At 41.3% G+C, this 22500-nt stretch overlaps 1 protein-coding gene and 1 long non-coding RNA gene across 4 annotated transcripts in view; both read left to right on the top strand.

Moving 5' to 3' along the window:
- The window catches only part of p4ha1b (prolyl 4-hydroxylase, alpha polypeptide I b), a 31341-nt gene that overhangs the window by 5290 nt on the left and 3551 nt on the right, over positions 1-22500 (top strand). The window contains exons 2-10 of one of the 3 annotated variants that reach the window (XM_047821969.1): positions 514-590; positions 801-897; positions 2234-2385; positions 11998-12135; positions 12969-13208; positions 14003-14208; positions 15978-16154; positions 18061-18131; positions 21994-22093. In XM_047821969.1, coding sequence (XP_047677925.1) covers positions 515-590; positions 801-897; positions 2234-2385; positions 11998-12135; positions 12969-13208; positions 14003-14208; positions 15978-16154; positions 18061-18131; positions 21994-22093 — 1257 coding nt within the window. In that variant the 5' untranslated portion in view covers position 514. Of the gene's footprint in view, positions 1-513; positions 591-800; positions 898-2233; positions 2386-9345; positions 9359-10777; positions 10930-11997; positions 12136-12968; positions 13209-14002; positions 14209-15977; positions 16155-18060; positions 18132-18655; positions 18727-21993; positions 22094-22500 lie in introns of those variants that run through there. The other 2 variants (XM_047821968.1, XM_047821967.1) reach the window with 2 other exon arrangements.
- Positions 3650-4725, top strand: LOC125146100. Its single transcript, XR_007144614.1, has 3 exons — positions 3650-3875; positions 4076-4107; positions 4237-4725. It is a non-coding gene; the product is annotated as an uncharacterized LOC125146100 (long non-coding RNA).

Here is a 22500-nt window from a genome sequence, read left to right as displayed (position 1 = left end):
TATGACACCTGTGTGAATGCTGTATGACATCACTATGTATGCTTTATGACACCTGTGTGAATGCTGTATGACAGCTGTGTGAATACGACTCCTAGATGAAAGCTATACAACCTCTGTATGACAGCTCAATGTATGCTGTATGACAATTGTGTGAATGCTGTATGACTTTTGTATGACAGCTCTCCAGATTTTTTTTCCAATAGTGAACAATGTCTTACTCTCTCTCTGTCTCTCTCTCTCTCTCTCTCTCTCTCTCTCTCTCTCTCTCTCTCTCTCTCTCTCTCTCTGTCTCTGTCTCTCTCTCTCTGTCTCTCTCTCTCTGTCTCTCTCTCTCTCTTTCTCTCTCCTCTCTCTCTCCTCTCCTCTCCTCTGTCCCTCTCTCTGTAACTCTCCTCTGGTCCTCGTTTCTCTGTCTCTGTTCTCTCCTCTATCTCGGGTTCTCTCTCTCTCTCTCTCTCTCTCTCTCTCTCTCTCTCTCTCTCTCTCTCTCTCTCTCTCTCTCTCTCTCTTCAGGATGGTGCTGTGTTGGTTAATGTTGAGTTTGTTTTTCCAAACTCTTCAGGCTCACAGTGATTTCTTCACATCAATTGGTGAGATGTAAAATGTATTTAAAAAGCAGAATAAAAACATTAAATCATAACAAATATATTTTACAATGAAAGTTTTGTTTCTTCAAAATTTCTGCATTTTTTTTTGTCATTTCTTTTTCTTTTTCTTTAAGTGATTTTATTTTCACCTAAATCACAAACTGTTCACATCACATGCTTTGACCTTTGACCTCTAAATCCCAAATCCTTTAGGTCAGATGACAGACCTGCTGTACACAGAGAAGGACTTGGTGACGTCGCTGAAAGAGTACATCAAAGCCGAGGAGAATAAACTGCAGCAGGTTAAACAGTAAGTATATACACACACACACACACACACACACACACACAAACAACAAAACACAACACACAAAAACACACACAAAACAACACAACACAAAAAACACACACACAAACAACACACACACAACACACACACTACACACACACACAACAAAACACACACAACACACACACAACAAACAACACACAACACACACAAAACACAAAAACACCACACAAAACACAAACAACACACTAAACACACAAACACACACAAACAAAACACACAAACAAAACACACACAAAAAACAAAAAACACACAAAAAACACAACAAAAAATAAAGCACCACACAAACAACACAAACACAAAAACAACACAAAAAACACAACACACACACAAATACACACACAACACAACAACACACACGACACACAGCAAATACACAAACACACACACACACACACACATACACACACACACAGACACACATACACACATAAAGAACACACAGAAAGACACACACACACCACACACACACGACATACATACACACACAGACAACACACACACACCAACCACACACACACACACACACCACACACACACACCACCACCACACCCACTTAGCATACACACACATACACACATGCACACAACACACACACATACAAGACTATCACACACACAACACACACACACACACACACCCACACACACACACACCCACACACACACCCACACCAACACACACACACAGGGAGATAGAGAATATATAGATATATATAGAGATATACTAGAGACTAGATAATAGTATATCTATATAGGATATATATATATATAATAATTAATTTTATATATATATATAAAAATAATTTTATGTAAACTTAAATATGCCATATAAAATATTGCATATTTTATTACATATGAAACATGTTTTTAATCATTCGAATTAAATACATTTAAATAAATGTAGCATGAAAGTAAAAATAAAAAAAACTTGAATGAGAAAAAATGTATTTGTTTGTTTGCTCTCATGAATGCTGCAGTCCAAATAATAAAATAATAAAATAATAAAATACATAAGATATAAATAAGATATTTTTAAATATAATTGTATATTATATTATGTCTTTATTCTTTATTCTTTTTATATATTTTCTGCTGCTGTAACAGAGAAATGTCTCCCGAATAAAAGAATATCTTATCTTATCTTATCTTAAAGTGTACAGCAGTGCAGTAACAGGACAAATAAGGATAAAGAACAGTGTAATATGTTTATTCCATACAAGTACAACTGTGTGTGTGTGTGTGTGTGTGTGTGTGTGTGTGTGTGTGTGTGTGTGTGTGTGTGTGTGTGTGTCAGATGGGCTGAGAAGTTGGATTCTCTAACAGTAATGGCGATGGAAGACCCCGAGCGCTTTGTCGGTCACCCGGTCAACGCCTTCAAGTTGATGAAGCGACTGAACTCGGAGTGGGCCAATGTGGAGAACCTGGTGCTCAAAGACACTGCTGATGGTCAGAATGCAAAAAAAGTTATTATACAAATACAGACATGATATAACATTTGAACGAGAGGCAGTGAAATAGAACAGTGAGGCTACAGGGGGCTGAGGTCAAGATGGTGCAGGAGTTTAAATATTTCTGATCAACCTTCCAGTGTGACAGAAGAGTGTGGAAAAGAGGTGAAGAGACGAGTGTAGATGAGTGGGTGGAGAAATGTGTCAGGAGCGTTGTGTGTGTGACAGCGAGTATGGAAAAGAGGTGAAGAGACGAGTGTAGATGAGTGGGTGGAGAAATGTGTCAGGAGTGTTGTGTGTGTGACAGCGAGTATGGAAAAGAGGTGAAGAGACGAGTGTAGATTGGAGTGGGTGGAGAAATGTGTCAGGAGCGTTGTGTGTGTGACAGAAGAGTGTGGAAAAGAGGTGAAGAGACGAGTGTAGATGAGTGGGTGGAGAAATGTGTCAGGAGCGTTGTGTGTGTGACAGAAGAGTGTCATCAAGGTGTAGAAGACGGTAGTGAGAGCAGATCTGCTGTATGGGTTAGAGACTGTAGCAGTGAGGAAAAGACATGAGGCAGAGATGGAGGTAGAAGAGATGAGGATGATGAGGTTCTCTTTAGGAGTGACGAGGATGGACAGGATTAGGGACGAGGACATCAGATGGACGGCTCAGGTCGGCTGTTTTGGGGACGAGGACAGAGAGGCTAGATTGAGATGGTTTGGACATGTACAGAGGAGGGAGATGGTTATATTGGTAGAAGGATGTTGGAGATGGAGCTGCAGGTAAGAGGTCAAGAGGAAGGACAAAGAGGAGATGTATGGGTGTGTTAAATGAGGACATGAAGGTAATTGGTGTGAGAGTAGAGGATGATGAAGATAGAGTTCATTCTGCCTCTCTCTCTCTCTCTCTCTCTCTCTCTCTCAATCTAATCTAATTTAATCTAATCTAATCACAATAATCCAACCTTGAGGTAACAGAAGCATCAACTAGTTTTTCTGCATCATTTAGTGACATCATATTTCTTATCTTAGCAATATTTCAGAGTTGATAAGGCTGCCCTAGTGACCCTAGTGATATTGTCTACATGAGATTCAAATGACAAACCAGAGTCAATAATCACACCAAAGTCTTTTACTGTTGCACATGAACTTGCTTAAATTTTACATGTTTTTCCCATAAATTCTACAGTTATTAAATTTTTCCGACTTACAGATTTGTACTGTAGCATTTCTGTATGTTACTGTTAAATTTACACTTTTTTTTTACAGCACAGACAGCAACCATGATACACTTTCCTTTTTGAGCTGACTTTATGGTGTTTCTGAGTTTCAGATATCTATGTTTCTCTCTGTGTTTCAGATGATCATAAGACTGATCAGTCAGACACACAAGAATCTGCACTTCCTGCACACTGTGGGCTTATTACTATAATTCTATCATGTGTGTGTGCAGTTTCTGTCTCTGTAACTGTCATCTGTTCCTCTCTGTACTGTTCCAAGCTACAGGGTGAGAACTTTCATCTTAAAGACCAACGTTCACAAAGTTCACTCTGTCACACACATGTTCCTTAATGTATTTATTATACTATGTTGTGGCAGGTCATACAGCAGCCTGTATACACTCGTGCACAATGACTGTGTGTAACAAAAACATTAGGTATTGTGAAAAACTGTGTTCTGAAATGTGTTTATTGTTTCCTTTTTCAGAGGGTTTTTCTACCTGGGACTCAAACAATAAGGTACCAGAAACCTACATGATGAAATGTAGCTTAAAGAAAATTAAAGTTGAGATCATGTCATTATTAAAGCAAAGTAAAAAGCTCCTGTTGTCATTTCAAGCTCATTTTAACCTACATTTCACTCTGCAGGAAGCTGAGCTGGAACCATCTGATTTGACCTCTGTGACCTACACAAGTGCCTCCTGATGGCCCAGATAAGGACAAGCATGAGGATCACAAACAGAGAACCTCCTACAAGCTGATTACAACATTACAGACGCTGTGTACTAAATAATTAATGCTGTCTAATGTCTGCTTTTGATGGAAAAAAAATGTGACAAACTTCTTCTACTAATCTACTCGAAATGTTTTTCTATAATTGAATTCCTCATGTGATTTATTTTAACTAATTACAGTAATGCAGGAGTGTAACACATGTACAGTGTAATTCTGCTGCCACCTGCTGGATGGAGTGAATTTGAGGGATTTCAGAAAAGGACATTGTCACTTTAGAGAGATCATTCTATATAATGCATCCAGATAAGACACATGTACGAACATTAGAAGTGAAACGTGAGATATTTCACCCCCTTAGACCTTGAGACTTGTATGATTGTCATAAACAGTTTAATCTCCAGTGTCACTATTTCATAGTCAGATCCATCCATCCATCCATCCATCCAATTTCTACCGCTTATCCAGGACCGGGTCACGGGGGCAGCAGTCTAAGCAGGGACGCCCAGACTTCCTTCTCCCCAGACACTTCCTCCAGCTTTTCCGGGGGAATACCGAGGCGTTCCCAGGCCAGCCGAGAGACATAGTCCCTCCAACGTGTCCTAGGTCTTCCCCGGGGCCTCCTCCCGGTTGGACATGCCCGGAACACCTCCCCAGGGAGGCGTCCAGGAGGCATCCGGAACAGATGCCCGAGCCACCTCAGCTGACTCCTCTCGATGTGGAGGAGCAGCGGCTCTCCTCTGAGCTCCTCCTCAGTGACTGAGCTCCTCACCCTATCTCTAAGGGAGCGCCCAGCCACCTTATGGAGGAAACTCATTTTGGCCGCCTGCATCCAGGATCTTGTCCTTTCGGTCATGACCCAAAGCTCATGACCATAGGTTAGGGTAGGAACGTAGTTCGACTGGTAAATTACTCAAGACCTGTTCACGACTTCTCCCCAGGTCTGTTCACCACCTCTATGAACATTAAGTCCTTCATTACATAGGGTTCATATTCACTTAAGTACACAAGCCTCTTCTCTCTTCCAGGGTCTCAGGCCAGAAGGAGAGGTAGAAGAGTTGAAAGAGTAAACAGGAGAGGAGAGACAGGGCCATGGGGGTCTGTGGGTGAGGATCAGGTCACTGTAACATTGCCAAGACAAAATTCCTTCCTGAATCACCTGGAGAATGTTGTACACATACAGTAGCACAGGCAATTGCTTTTAGTCTACACAAAGATCATGGCTTCCCCTAAAAATGATTAAAATGTGGAATCAAATATTTTCCACCATTTTAAATGACTGATAAACATGCAACATATGTGTATTTCACTAAAGAGCCTCTAGAGGGCGTAAAACACGTGTTAATGAGTATCTAAACAATATTTATTTAAAGATTAATATAAATATATAATATATATCAGGGATGTCTCAATCTGATACTGTAATATTTTAATAGATAATACACAATAAAGCTTAAATAACTCGACATGAATAAAAACAGTTATCACAAAGATTTAAATTGACTTTACATGTCATTCACTTTGGGTGAACATCTAAATGTCTGTAGCAAAAGTGACTGCATTCAGATCAGAAAAAACAACCTTGTAGGTGATAATGAAAGTTATTGTGATGCTCGAGAGAGGATGTTGTACTGCTGCTCTAAAAGCTCCAGAAGATGAAGTCTGTAATGTACAGTATTTCATCCTAATGTGGAATAGGTAATGATGTAAGCTGGGAGGTGTGTATCAAAAAGTAGGAGGCACCATATTAATAAGAGTGTTCTATAACCACTGGTGTGTCATGTGAATATTTAAAACAACAACAACAACAACAACAACAACAACAACAACAACAACAGTACATGGTGTCAGAGGTTGTAAGTGCACCGAAAGAAAAATGGCAGTTACAGCCAACATCAAACCTGAGTTTATAATGAAATCTGGCTGAAAATAGGAAGATTTAAATAGAAAAGTTCTACCTGTAAGTAAAAAACATACAGTATGTTAATACTGAGAAAGAATGGAAAAGAAGAGTGGTGTGAAGTGCTCAAAGAAAGAGGCAAGCAAGTAAAATTCAAGTTAGACACTGGTGCAAATTGTAATGTTCTCTCGTTAAAGACTTTTAACTCTCTGTATAACAGAGAAACTGCAGAAATCCACCTGCAATTTAATGACATATTCTGGACACCAGATGTCGCCATTGGGACAAAAACAGCTGACCAGTGAGTACAAAGATCAAAAACACAAGATTACGTTCGAGATAGATGAAATAGATGCTAATGAGATATTAGGAAGATCCGCATTAGGTATGATAAAACGGATACATGATTTACTCTATGTGAAAGCTTAAACAGGCCAGAGAGCTGCACAGCACCTTGTGAGTTTTTACTGTAGCTCCATAGTGAGCATATTAGGGATGCAACAATACAGTTAGCCCACGGTTCAATACATACCTCGGTTTTTAACCACGGTTTTCGGTTCGGTTCGGTTCTGATGGCTTAACACATAAAAGTGTTTTTTGCTATTCTATGCTTAGGCAATAGGAACAGTCAAGGGCTGTGGCCATTTGGAGGTAATCATGAAGATTAGGGTCAGTGTACCTCTTTGCCAGGTCATTTGTAATGGCTGCTTTGGCTTCTTTGACTGTTGCAGTGTCCTGGTCTCCTGGTGACATGGATTTGAGAATCATCTCTTTCAGAGGAAGGATCATTGATATAGTGGGGGTTGTTTCACTGCTCATCAGGGTTGTCACTGTTTTCAGTGGTGTGAGGACCTGAAACAGTTCTTCTGCCAGTTTCTGTTCACTGTCATTCAACATGGTTATGTTCTTGACAGACAGCTTCAGATCTTTGTCCAGTAAGGCATAATAGATGGAGGGCTGCTGTTCTATGTATCTTTCCAACATGTCATGTACTGTATTCCATCGAGTTGTGACATCATGAATTAACTTGTGTCTGGGCAAGTTTAACATCTCCTGCTTCACAGTAAAAACATGGTGGGCTTTGGTGCTTTTGTGAAAAAAAGTCACTATTTTTCTAACCCTCCCCAGGAGGCGAGACACTGTGTTGATTGACACTGCTTTCTTGGCTGCTAGGTTTACAACATGCGCAAAACAACTTATCTGTGGCCCCAGCCCATCAGCTTCATTAACTGCATTCACAATATTCGGAGCGTTATCTGTGGTGACTGGGAGTAACATATTTGGCCTCCTCAACTTCCATGTATTCACTGCATTTGTCAACTCTTCTGCCAAATGAGCGCTTGTATGACTTTCATACAGGGGACGGGTTTGGAGTACAGCGCTTTTCATTTCCCAATCCGACATGTAGTGAACAGTTACAGTGAGGTAACTCACGGTTGCCCGCGAGGTCCAACCATCTGTGGTCAGAGCAAGGCTCTGTGCTTGAGCCAATTCGTACACAATACTGTTGCATGTCTTTTCATAGAGGTCAGGAATTATTTCGGTGCTAAAAAAAGTGCGAGACGGTAGTCTGTAACGCGGATCGAGTGTTTTTATAAGATGACAAAAGCCCGCATCTCCAATCACCGAAAACGGCTGCAAATCTTTGGCAATGAACACCCCCACTGCCTTTGTTATTTTCATGTGTCTCTCGGAACCAGTTGGGTATGTATGCTGGAAGGATTCAGCGAGGGACTGTTGTTTTTTGGAGGACTTTATTACCTGCTCTGCTATCCTGCATTCAGACATTGATATTGCTGGGTGATGGTGCCGCGGATGTGCAATCATATTGGACGTGTTTCCGTTTGAGTAGGCTACACGTGTAAAACATTTTTTTGTTTACCATTTTTTCTTCCCCGGCATTATACTCAACCGCAAAACCGAAATGTCTCCACACCACAGATTTAAAAGACGCCGGCGCCTCCACGTACTTTAGCCTCGCTTCACCACCGCTCGCCATGTTAAAGTGTGGAATGATGGTTCAGCGCCCCCTAACTTTCGAGCATAGTAATTGAACATTTACTCGTGGGGAGGAGCTTCCTCATCTCAGCTCGTAGACTTAAAGGCGCACACAGTCAATTCGGAGCGAAATAAAAAGCACATAAATTATTTAAAAGTAAAACCGAAAAGACCGCAATTCACAAGCGCGTATTGAACCGGGGATGTCGTACCGAACGGTTCAATATTATATTGAGAATTGTGGCATCCCTAATATATATATATATATAAATGTAATACACAAATAAATTTGACTACTTTTTAATCATTAAACTTTATGTAACTGTCAGCACCTTTTGCAGCTTCTGATCCTCTGTATGTTCAGCACAATCAATAGTCCCATCTCTTGACCTCACAATTATGTCTCTTCTCCTGTGTACCTGTGTGTATAATACTGTGTGTATAATACTGTGTGTATTTGTGTGACAGAGTATTAAAATTTAGTTAAAAATCACAGAAATCTAATCATGCTGTTGAGTGAGGCTGAAAAATGGGGCAAATTGTTTCAACCATGAGTCTGGTTCTCTATTTATACTTGTTCATGACATAAAATAGCTGGATATTTAGTCAGCAGTCCAACTATGATGAGTATAAACCACAAACTGCTAATCCCATGTGACTTTCACTTAGCAGTTAATTAGTTATGTCACTAGTTGATGGTGCCATTTGGTGTTATTTTATACACTTGTTCCTATGACCTCTACCACTTTGTTCAGGATGGTGCGTGTTGGTTATGTTTGAGTTGTTTTTCCAAACTCTTCAGGCTCACAGTGATTTCTTCACATCAATTGGTGAGATGTAAAATGTATTTAAAAAGCAGAATAAAAACATTAAATCATAACAAATATATTTTACAATGAAATAATAAATAATGTTTTGTTTCTTCAAAATTTCTGCATTTTTTTGTCATTTCTTTTTCTTTTTCTTTAAGTGATTTTATTTTCACCTAAATCACAAACTGTTCACATCACAATGCTTACCTTTGACCTCTATCCCAAATCCTTTAGGTCAGATGACAGACCTGCTGTACACAGAGAAGGACTTGTGACGTCGCTGAAAGGTACATCAAAGCCGAGGAGAATAACTGCAGCAGGTTAAACAGTAAGTATATACACACACACACACCCACAACACACACACCACACACCACACCACACACCACACAACACACCACACAACACACACACACATACACACATACCACACACACACCATACACACACACACACACCACACACACACACACACACACACCCACACACACAACACACACATCACACACACACACACACCCACACACACACACACACACACACGACACACACACCACACACACCACACACACACCCCCATCACAACCACACACACACCCACACACACCCACATACACCATACACACCACACACACATAGCACCCCACACCCCACACACCCTATCCACACATCCCACGCACCCCCACACCCACCCCACACCCACACCCCTCCACCACCCACCCCTCACCCACACAGCACCCACCACCCCTCACTCACCCTCCACACACACATCACATCCACCTACCCCACCCACCACACCCCTGCACTCCCCCCTCCACCTCACACCCACAGCACCCCTACCCCTCCCCCTCCCACACTCCCCCACCCCTCCCCCCCTCCACACTCACACACCCCACACCCTCACGTCACACTCTCACTCTCCCTCACACCACACCTCCCTCTACACACTCGACCCCACAACACACACACACACACCCACCACACACCCACACACCTCTCACACACATGACTATACCATACCACCCTACACACATTCACACACACACACACCCATACAAATACACACAACACTCCACACACACACACACACACACCACCACCACACACACACCACCTAACCCACACACCCACACACACACCAACACACGGCCTATCTTCTCTCGATCTTCTCTCTCTCTACTCTCTCTATCTCTCTCTCTTCTCTATCTACTCTCTCTTCCTCTCGTCTCTCTCTATCGTCCTTTTTATCTCTCTCTCACATAATTTTATGTCCCACTTCATATGCCATCATAAAATATTGCATATTTTATTACATATGAAACATGTTTTTAATCATTCGAATTAAAAACATTTAAATAAATGTAGCATGAAAGTAAAAATAAAAAAAACTTGAATGAGAAAAAATGTATTTGTTTGTTTGCTCTCATGAATGCTGCAGTCCAAATAATAAAATAATAAAATAATAAAATACATAAGATATAAATAAGATATTTTAAAATATAATTGTATATTATATTATGTCTTTATTCTTTATTCTTTTTATATATTTTCTGCTGCTGTAACAGAGAAATGTCTCCCGAATAAAAGAATATCTTATCTTATCTTATCTTAAAGTGTACAGCAGTGCAGTAACAGGACAAATAAGGATAAAGAACAGTGTAATATGTTTATTCCATACAAGTACAACTGTGTGTGTGTGTGTGTGTGTGTGTGTGTGTGTGTGTGTGTGTGTGTGTGTGTGTGTCAGATGGGCTGAGAAGTTGGATTCTCTAACAGTAATGGCGATGGAAGACCCCGAGCGCTTTGTCGGTCACCCGGTCAACGCCTTCAAGTTGATGAAGCGACTGAACTCGGAGTGGGCCAATGTGGAGAACCTGGTGCTCAAAGACACTGCTGATGGTCAGAATGCAAAAAAAGTTATTATACAAATACAGACATGATATAACATTTGAACGAGAGGCAGTGAAATAGAACAGTGAGGCTACAGGGGGCTGAGGTCAAGATGGTGCAGGAGTTTAAATATTTCTGATCAACCTTCCAGTGTGACAGAAGAGTGTGGAAAAGAGGTGAAGAGACGAGTGTAGATGAGTGGGTGGAGAAATGTGTCAGGAGCGTTGTGTGTGTGACAGCGAGTATGGAAAAGAGGTGAAGAGACGAGTGTAGATTGGAGTGGGTGGAGAAATGTGTCAGGAGTGTTGTGTGTGTGACAGCGAGTATGGAAAAGAGGTGAAGAGACGAGTGTAGATGAGTGGGTGGAGAAATGTGTCAGGAGTGTTGTGTGTGTGACAGCGAGTATGGAAAAGAGGTGAAGAGACGAGTGTAGATTGGAGTGGGTGGAGAAATGTGTCAGGAGCGTTGTGTGTGTGACAGAAGAGTGTGGAAAAGAGGTGAAGAGACGAGTGTAGATGAGTGGGTGGAGAAATGTGTCAGGAGCGTTGTGTGTGTGACAGAAGAGTGTCATCAAGGTGTAGAAGACGGTAGTGAGAGCAGATCTGCTGTATGGGTTAGAGACTGTAGCAGTGAGGAAAAGACATGAGGCAGAGATGGAGGTAGAAGAGATGAGGATGATGAGGTTCTCTTTAGGAGTGACGAGGATGGACAGGATTAGGGACGAGGACATCAGAGGGACGGCTCAGGTTGGCTGTTTTGGGGACGAGGACAGAGAGACTAGATTGAGATGGTTTGGACATGTACAGAGGAGGGAGATGGTTATATTGGTAGAAGGATGTTGGAGATGGAGCTGCAGGTAAGAGGTCAAGAGGAAGGACAAAGAGGAGATGTATGGGTGTGTTAAATGAGGACATGAAGGTAATTGGTGTGAGAGTAGAGGATGATGAGGATAGAGTTCATTCTGCCTCTCTCTCTCTCTCTCTCTCTCTCTCTCTCTCTCTCTCTCTCTCTCTCTCTCTCTCTCTCTCTCTCTCTCTGTGTGTGTGTGTGTGTGTGTGTGTGTGTGTGTGTGTGTAGGGTTCATCTCTAATCTGACAGTACAGAGGCAGTTCTTCCCCAATGATGAGGATCAGAAAGGAGCAGCAAAAGCTTTAATCCGACTGCAGGACACGTACCAGCTGTCAGCCAAAGTCATCTCCGCTGGAGATCTGCCTGGTACGTGTGTGTGTGTGTGTGTGTGTGTGTGTGTGTGTGTGTGTTTCTGTATCCGTGTGTGAGACTGTGTGTTAATGCGTGTCGGTGAGAGAGAGAGAGCGGCTGTGAGTGTGTGTGTGTGTGTGTGTAGTTGTGTGTGAGAGGGAAAGTGTTTGTCCGTTTGTGTGTGTGTGTGTGTGTGTGTGTGAGAGAGAGAGAGAATGTGTTTGTGTGTGTGTGTCTGTGTGTGAGAGACAATGTGTTTGTGTGTGAGAGACAATGTGTTTGTGTGTGTGTGTGTGTGTGTTTGAGAGAAAGACAGAGAAACTGTGTGTATGTTTGTATATGTTTGTGTGGGTGAGTGAATGTGTGTGTGTGTGTGTGTGTGACTGTGTGTTAATGCATGTTGGTGAGAGAGAGAATGGCTGTGTGTGTGTGTGTGTGTGGTTGTGTGTGAGAAAGTGTTTGTCCGTGTGTGTGTGTCTGTGTGTAAGAGAGAATGTGTTTGAGAGAGAGAGAAACTGTGTGTTTGCTTGTGTGTGTGAATGAGTGAGAGACTATGAGTGTGTGTCTGTGTGTGTGTGTATGTGCGAGAGAGGGAGAGTCTGTTAGTATGTTTGTGTGTGTGTGTGTGTGTGTGTGTGTGTCAGTGTTTTATAATGGTATGAACTGAATTAGAGTGTGAAGTGTGTGAGATTAGAGCTGCTGTGACATTGTGTGTTAACACTGACTGATATTTAATCGTCTCTGTCCTGAACTCATACATTTCTCTAAAGCCTCTTTGGGATGATGTCACTTATTAAAAGCTTCACAAATGATTAAATATCTGCTGATGCTTCGCGTGTCTCCTGAAGGCGTTGTCCATAAGAGTCGCATGACGGTGGAGGACTGTTTCGAGCTGGGGAAGGTGGCGTACTCCGAGTCCGATTTCTACCACACCGAGTTGTGGATGGCGCAGGCGCTCAAACAGCTGGACGACGGAGAGGACTCGACTGTGGACAAAGTGACCGTCTTGGACTACCTCAGCTACGCCGTCTACCAGCAGGGCGAGTTAGACCGAGCTCTGGAGCTCACCAAGAGGATGCTCAAACTGGGTAAAGACCCTGAAGCCTCCACAATCCTTCGTCTCTCTTTAGATTCTTGTTACTTAGCAACCAGTAATCAGGACTTTTATTTTATTATTATTATTATTATTATTGTTACCCAAAGTATCATAATAATCGAACTATATGTACACTACACATTTACTCTATATGTTATTAGCCTTAGCGTCTAGTATATGAACGTTAGAATGGTCGTCATCGGGCATCGAGGCAGGATACACCCTGGACAGAGTGCCAACCCATCGCAGGGCACACACGCACACGGGCACACGGGCACACGGGCACACGGGCACACGGGCACACGGGCACACGGGCACACGGGCACACGGGCACACGGGCACACGGGCACACGGGCACACACACACACTATGGACAATTTCCCAGAGATGCCAATCAACCTACCATGCATGTCTTTGGACCGAGGGAGGAAACCGGAGTACCCGGAGGAAACCCCCGAGGCACGGGGAGAACATGTAAACTCCACACACACAAGGCGGAGGCGGGAATCGAACCCCCAACCCTGGAGCTGTGAGGCGAACGTGCTAACCACTAAGCCACCGTGTCCCCCCTGCATAATTTTTCAAATAAAAAATGTGCATATGCTAACTTAAAAGACATTTGTAAGGCATTTGTTTCCATCGCCGAAGTCTGAGTCGTCAGCCATCTCTAAAACGTTTTCTCGTTCAGTGTCAGCGCTTGGTAGCCCCGCCCCTTTTCTGTTTTATCATAAGAAACTTTTATTGAAATTTTGAAACCCTATTTGTTTTCCCGCATGCGGTTGCCAGATCCCACTCACCAGCGCGCCAACGGAAACTTGAAGTATTTCGAAGTCCAGCTGGAGAAGCAGAGGAAAGCAGAAGCAGCTTCGGAAGGTGAAGCGCGTGAGAAAAGACAGGTGGATAAAAGAGACGTGCAGATGAAGCGCTCTAAAGACCCGCTGCCCGAGAGGAAGAGATACGAGCAGCTGTGTAGAGGCGAGGGCGTGAAAATGGTGAGGATTTCGGTTTTCAAATCACAGTTTTCATCTTCTTATGATCTGTTATAGCTCACCCACGTTTTAGCGGCTTTAAACTCTGAAAGCTAATAATCCAAAAACAAACAGCGTATCGTGTCAGACTTAAAAAGCCGAGAGTGGATGTTAAGAAAACGTCACTCTATCACCACGGCATAGAAAGGAAAGTTCACCTGCTGCCTTAAAAATGTGAGTAAACTCAACCTTCAGACCGAAGGCAGAAGAGCCGGACTCCATAGCATAAGCATAGCAGCTTGTGTATCGGCCGAGCCGTAGCCTTGATTGACGTGTGAGGCAACCAATCACAGTTTGTTTTGTTCAGTGTCTCATTTAAGGGTGTTGAAATGTGAAGTTCCTACAAAACTAGACATTCGTCGATCGTTCTTTAAATAAGAAAGTTATTTGTTAATTTATGAGTTTACACCGGAAGCACTCAGAAGCGTTCACCGTTACAGCTGTAGACACGCCGGCTTTCCTTCTTCCGAGAGGAAAGCCGAGGCGTCTGAACTCACGAGTCGTCGAGACGATTATTGGACTGATCGGGTTCAGTATCCAAAACCTATAAGTCAAGTCAAGTCACCTTTATTGTCACATCACCACAGCACATGTGCCTTGGTGACTGAAACTCTTAGGAGCGAACTACAGAAATTGCAGATAATGAGTTCATTCATTCATCTTCTACCGCTTATCTGAACTACTCGGGTCACGGGGAGCCTGTGCCTATCTCAGGCGTCATCGGGCATCGAGGCAGGATACACCCTGGACGGAGTGCCAACCCATCACAGGGTACACACACACTCTCATTCACTCACACACTCACACACTACGGACAATTTTCCAGAGATGCCAATCAACCTACCATGCATGTCTTTGGACCGGGGGAGGAAACCGGAGTACCCGGAGGAAACCCCCGAGGCACGGGGAGAACATGCAAACTCCACACACACAAGGCGGAGGCGGGAATCGAACCGCCAACCCTGGAGGTGTGAGGCGAACGTGCTAACCACTAAGCCACTGTGCCCCCCCCCCCAGATAATGAGTTGTGAAAATGTGCAATTTGCTCATACACATAGTTATGTACAATATGTGTGTACAATGTGTACAATTAATAAACAATGAAATCCACAGGTGAAATATCCATATCCAATCCATAGGTGCAGTATGCTCATATATACAGTATAGCCGGTACAATGTGTGTATAATATGTACAATTAACAACCAGATAATGGAATCAGCAAATGAACATGCGCGATATGCTCATACGTGTCAGTACACACAGTGTACTATTGGGCATCCTTACAGGAGCACTACACATTCTGTGCAGTATGTACTTATATATGTACATGTGTAAATATACGTAAATATATTATATATAAAATACTATGATAGGAGTTTAAGAGAAGAAACAAGTTCACTGAACTTTTCACTGAAGGTTTACAGAAAATTATACACCTTTAATTGTTAAATAACTGGCAACAGACATTAAAATAACAGACATTTGGAGAAATCTATTTATTATTACTATAGCTTAGATTCATCTAATAATAAAAAAGTCCCTGGGAGCGAGCTGTTACTATAGAAACCATAATTTATCCAAGCAATAACAATAAAAATAAACATTATAAACAATAAAACAAACCCTGTGTAATTATTGTGATTTGAAACCACAAAATCGAATTCTGCGACATTTCAATTGAGTCAAAAAATGTTTATTAAATGTCTCTGTTTCTCTCTCTGTTGCGCTTTAGACTCCTCGTAGGCGGAGCCGTCTGTTCTGCCGCTACGTTCACGGCAAGCGCAATCCTCATCTGCTATTGGCTCCCTTCAAACAGGAGGACGAATGGGACCGCCCCCACATCGTCCGCTATTATGACATCATCTCCGATTACGAGATTGCAAAGATCAAAGAGCTCGCCAAGCCCAGGGTGAGTCCGGCCCTCCGATGCTTTGTTTGTTTTAGCTCCGCCCACTCAGTAGCGTTAAGCTACTCGATCTTCTAAGCCCCACAAAACTTTCAGCCTTGTCAACCTTCAGCAACCTTCTAATCGTTTCTAATTGTAAACGTGTCATGAAAGTTTTTCCGTAACTACGTGACTGCATTAAATAAGTATCTGTAGCTGAAATGTCACGGATTCATACGTCACAGTTACTTTAATTTTTGTTACGAAACAAACGTCAACCTTCCTTTACGTCCCGTGTGACCCACAGGACATTTTCTGATTCGCTCTTAAATTGAAGACTCATAATTTTTATCACAAAAATGATTTCTAAAGAGATAATTGAAGATTTGAACTGGAATTAGAGGTGTGTGGGAATTTATTTATTTATTTATTTATTTATTTATTTATTTATGATCCCGCTTCAGCTCCCTAAATTCTGACCAATCGCATTTATTGCTCCCACAGACATCTTGAACAATCCCCTTCAATCCTACACTTATTATTCCAATTTATTTGCATCTTTCTATAATTTCTTTCTATAACGAACTTCGATTTCCTAAAATATAAACACCAGTGATTTATCGACGATGAATAAACAAAGGCCTGATCGCTCTAGACCAGGGGTGTCAAACTCTGGCCCGCGGGTGTAATTATATTTGGCCCGCGAGATCATATCAAATGTGCATTACAACTGGCTAGCCACATGCTCCGCTAATACTACAAATCCCAGAATGCCTTGCCACTGTATCGACGCGTAGTCACGAACAGCAAGCGCCCCTCATTCTCTGTCGACAGTCGTTAAAGGCGGGGTCTCCGATTTTTGAGAAATGCTTCACAAAACCGAGTCGGGCCGAATAATAAACAAAAATCAAAACAAAAATCAAAACAAACGTGTAGCCATTGAGCAGAAAGGGGCGTGTCTTGTCAATATGGGTGGAGAGAGTGTTCAGGGCGCATGTGTGACATTAGCAGAAAGCGGTTTTGACATGGTTAACATTGACATGGAGGATATAAACAAAGAAATAAAGAGAAGAAAGACTTACGATAAGGCAAGAAGTAGGACGTGTTAATATAGGATTAGCTTTCCAGCGCTGGAGAGAACTGAAGGAGCAGGAAGTTGGCCACATATTCACAGGTTGGAGTTTCCCGAGTCAATAACTCCTGAGCTAAACGCTGTTACTACACAAATAACACCTCTTTTCTATCGTAGTAATGTAGAGAGGCAGCTACAACCGCGTTTTGTGTAGTAACAGCGTTTAGCTCAGGAGTTATTGACTCAGGAAAGAACTCAGGAGTTGTTCCGAGTCAATAACTCCTGAGCTAAACGCTGTGACTTTATCTCAGTTTTATATTTTTGCCCACTGTGGATTTGAGTTTGATCCCCTGCTCTAGACGCTTGAACGGAGAACCGTCGCGATGCGGATACTGCAGGCAACCGGATATGACTCTATGTGTCAAGATGTTAATTGTTTACTTTTTAAATCTTTCTTAGCAGCAAACTAGCCAGCTATCTTAGTGACCGCGAGTTTACGATATGTGCTGCCTCACTGCTAAAGCCAACAAACGAGTCTGTGTTTATGGCTCTAAAGTAAACCCTACTGTAACCTCGTGCTATAAATTGCACAAAAAAGGGAAACAAAAAGTGTGTGTTTGACCGACCGGATGCTTGGAAGTGGAATTTTTCCTTCTTAATATTTAAAAGTAAATCCCACCTGACGTTTTAATGGGGTCTGACTGGATCCCAGTCCTGACGCACACCTCTACATGTCTGAGAGATAAAGCATCAGTTTCGTCTCGAAAAACCTCGTCTTGAACTTTCTGTCAGATGAACAAACAAAGATCCATTCAGAGATCTAGAGATTAGCGTTAACTCCTTTTTTTGGCTCCGTAGCTCCGGAGGGCCACCATCTCGAACCCCATCACGGGCGTGCTCGAGACCGCGTCCTACAGGATCAGCAAGAGGTAAATGACGGTGCAGGAGGGACACAGAACTCCACAGCAGAACCACATGAACAGAAATATTTTTTTATATTTCCAGCACTAAAAACTCGATCTTCTGGATATTTCCGGAAGGTTCTGTCGTCGTGTTGTGTTTTGTTCCTGATTCCTAATAATAATAGTATGGCTGCATCATGTGTTCTTGCTGAGGAGTTCTGGTGGAATACGAGCGAGGACGCTTTGCTTTTTTCCTGCCGTAGATTTTTTAACATGACTGCAATGCAACGGGGACAAAAATCCGTTTCCCATAGGCATTATGGGAAAGTCAAAATGAGGACACACCTCAGAACCTCAGAACCTCAGTAGGGATGAGTAAAATAAGTGAACAGATTGACCGGATGAATTGTATCCCTGTTTTGCTGCTAGTCATTATTTAGCATCACTGACCTTCTCCTTCTCTTTTTCCTTCTCTGTTTTTCTCCTTTTTTCCCCTTCACACTTTTTCCTCCACACATTTTATCTCTTTGTCTGTCTGTTCTTGGGATTAGCTAAAGCGTGCTACAGTGCATGACCCCGCTACGGGAAAACTCACCACGGCTCAGTACAGAGTCTCCAAAAGGTAACGAACTCAATTCTATTTAAAAATGATTTAAACGCAGAGTAGACCGAGGAATGGAGAGCAGGGGGGGGGGGGGGGTGGAAGAGGGAGAAAAGGGGAAGAAGAAAACGATATGAATGGAGGAAGGGAGACAGAGAGAAATGGAGGGATAGACAGACATACAGACAGACAGACAGACAAAGGAAAGATAGACAGAGAGACAGAGACAGACAGATAGAGCTACATAGATTAAAAAGGAACAGAGAGAGAGAAAGGAAGAGAGGAAGAGGGTGTAAGAAAGAGGAAGGAAGGGAAAGTATAAAGAAACTTAATAAGTAGAAGAAAAAAAAACAGCAAAATAATAAAGATATACACGAACCAACAGACACCGTGATCCGAAATGTAAAGCGTTCACACACACACACACACACACACACACACACACACACACACACACACACACACACACACACACACACACACACACACACACACACACACACACACACACACACACACACACACACACACACACACACACACAAAACTAGCCACTTGAGTCAACGTTATACATAGAAGGACGAATCATCTGGCCACACTGAAGTGGTTTAGCTAAGCCTGGTCATTACACGTGTGCATCCGTGTGTGTGTGTGTGTGTGTGTGTGTGTGTGTGTGTGTGTGTGTGTGTGTGTGTGTGTGTGTGTGTGTGTGTGTTGGGTGGAGTCGAATTCATGTGAAGAGTTTTTGTAAGGCCTACGTGAGCAAGCGCACACTCCAGAAAAAAAAGACGGGTGGAAAAAAAGAAGGAAAATGAAAGGTTTAGAGAAATGAGGAAGTGGTGGGATGACGAGAGAGAGAAAGAGAGAAAGAGAGAGAGGAGAGAGAGAGAGAGAGAGAGAGAGAGAGAGAGAGAGAGAGGGGTGGAAAAGAAGATAATAAAGAGGAAGAAAGATAGAGAGAGATAGAAAGAAGGATGTGAAAGTGGAATTGAATAGTTAAGGGGAACAAATGAAAGGAGAGGGATGTGGGGGTTAGAGAGAGGTGAAGAAAGAGAAGAATAAAGCAATTGAAGGAGAAAAAGTATAATGAGAGCTAGAGAAAGATAGTGGAAGGACAGTGGAAAGGGAGAGAGGTAAGAAAGACAAGAAGGAGTAAAGGGAAGAAATACAGAGAGATTAAATAGATAGACAGATAGATAGACAGATAGATAGACAGACAGACAGACAGACAGACAGACAGACAGATAGATAGATAGATAGATAGATAGATAGATAGATAGATAGATAGATAGATAGATAGATAGATAGATAGATAGATATATGGATGTGTATAGATAGATAGATAGATAGATAGATAGATAGATAGATAGATAGATAGATAGATAGATAGATAGATAGATAGGTGAGTGAGTGAGTGAGTGATGAGAGAAAAATAACTAAAAAAGATAGATAGAACAAGTCTCTGTTGAGCCTCAGACTGACAGGCAGGATCCTCATTGGCTGCCTCAGATAACAAACTTCCAGTCAGAACACAGCTTTCCTGTTGTCAGGTGTGACCTCTTTGTGGCACACACACACACACACACACACACACACACACACACACACACACACACACACACACACACACACACACACACACACACACACACACACACACAGAGAGAGAGAGAGAGAGAGAGAGAGAGAGAGAGAGAGAGCTGCTGTTATTGTGAATTACTCCACACAATCTGACCAATCAGAATCAAGGATTCAGCAGTACTGTGGTGTAGTGGCTAATACTGGAATAGCTAATTGTATATAGCATACATAGCTAACACTGTAACTGGCAAGGGGTTGTTAACTTGGAGGAAACAGGAAGTGCTATCAAGCAAACAGATCAAACAGCATCTCGAAAAATGATTTTAAATCTCAGCTTTGTAATTTTTTTTTTTTTTTTTTTACTGTTTCTTATCTTTCTTTCCGATAATGCTCATCATTTCGATCCCCCTTTACTTCACCTTTTTAACACCGCTTCATGAGCACACTCACCGAAAAGGTGTTTTTATTTTCAGTTGTTTCACCTCAGCATACGGTCGGTGTTAATTAGCTCATTTATATATTTATTTGTTAATCAGTTTCTTTAAAAATGATAAGAATTAGTTTATTACTTTCAAACCACAATTATTAGCTACAAGAATTAGCTAGTTACTTTAAAATCAGGGACTAGTTACCTTAAAACTGAGGTTTTTTTTATTAGCTACAATTAGCTAACTGTAAATAAAACATTTTTTTTAAAAGAAAAATCTAGTTACTATAAAACCAAAAGAGTTTGTTAGTTAGTTAGTTACTAGGTTTTACCTTTTTTGAGAATTAGTTAATTTAGAACCATGTACTTTTTCCAACAATTATCTAAATACCTTAAAATTATGGCTTTTTATTTTTTTTATTTTTTTTTTTTAGAATTAGCTAGTTGCTGTAAAGACAAAAAATTAGTTAGTTACTTTATGCACATAAGGCATTTTTAAAAATGTGAAAGTTACTTTAAAACCATGAAGAGTTTGTTTTCGGGAACTTAGCTAGCTACGTTTAAGTCTTACGTATTTTATGCTACTTTTAACTTTAAAATGAGCAGCATTTTTACTTTGGCTTTTCTGAAATGAATTATAAAACCTGAAAATGCTCCAGTGTTTTAACCCTTGTATGTTGTTCGTATTTTTGTTACTCAGCCGGTGTTCGTGGGTCTGTTTGACCCGCTGAAATTTTTTGGGTTTTTAATTCAACACGATCAAAAATTTTACTTCATTTTACTTTTCAATTTACTTCACAATTTTACTTTCACTTCAAAAATTTACTTCATCCCAATTACAAGCAATATATATTAACAACAGTTAATATTTGCCCTTTACTTTTATTACAACACAATTTTTAATTAAAGTGCTACTCGTTTTTTGGTGTTTTTAATAAAATGTAATAAAAAAAAAAAAGAAAATCAATTTTAATCAAGTTATAAGTGGGGAAAAAAAATTAACAAATTTACAAGGAAGCAAAGTTTTTCAGAACTATGGGACCCGAACACAGACCCGAACATCCTACAAGGGTTAATCATATTCATATTAATCAGCAGTTATCTGATTGAGCAAACAAGATATCCAGGTTAAGAAAGTCTGCTCTGAAGCATGTTAAGTTCTCATTCACTAATATGGGATTCCGTAACAAGGAACGCATTCGAAACGGTCAATAATGTCTCATTTTGTCTAAGTGTGAAGATGCTTTCCTGTATTAATTCAGCCTCATTTCACCTCATAGTGCCTGGTTAACGGGAAACGAGCACCCAGTGATCGAAAGGATCAACCAGCGCATCGAGGACATCACGGGCCTGGACATGCTCACAGCCGAGGAGCTTCAGGTGAGTGCGGGATTAAAAACATCAACCTTCTGAACATTTTTTCAAAGAAGATGTTTACATGAGCTCCTCTTAGGGGTTGAGAGAAAAGTTAGCTACAGTTGGTTATTTTTTCAGCTTTTATTACACGTTATGGACAATTACGGTATCATAAAATATCAATTACGTCTTTATTTGAATCCAATGCATCTAGCTCTAGTATCCGCTAGTATGGTGATGATGGTGATGTCAATATTTTACTTAAATGGTCAATATTTCACTTATTCAATATCACTTCTTTTTATCGACATTACAGTAAAATGTTAAATTAGAAATAAAGTTAAACGTATTACTTTTACAATATCCAATTAATTAAAAGGGTATCATTTATTATTAAATATATAATTAAATTTAATTTGGAGGAAATAATT

This window comes from Tachysurus fulvidraco, chromosome 12, assembly GCF_022655615.1.
Source record: "Tachysurus fulvidraco isolate hzauxx_2018 chromosome 12, HZAU_PFXX_2.0, whole genome shotgun sequence".
NCBI lineage: Eukaryota > Metazoa > Chordata > Actinopteri > Siluriformes > Bagridae > Tachysurus > Tachysurus fulvidraco.
The sequence above is the reverse complement of the archived record's forward strand: the minus strand, read 5'-3'. Positions and strand labels throughout refer to the sequence as shown.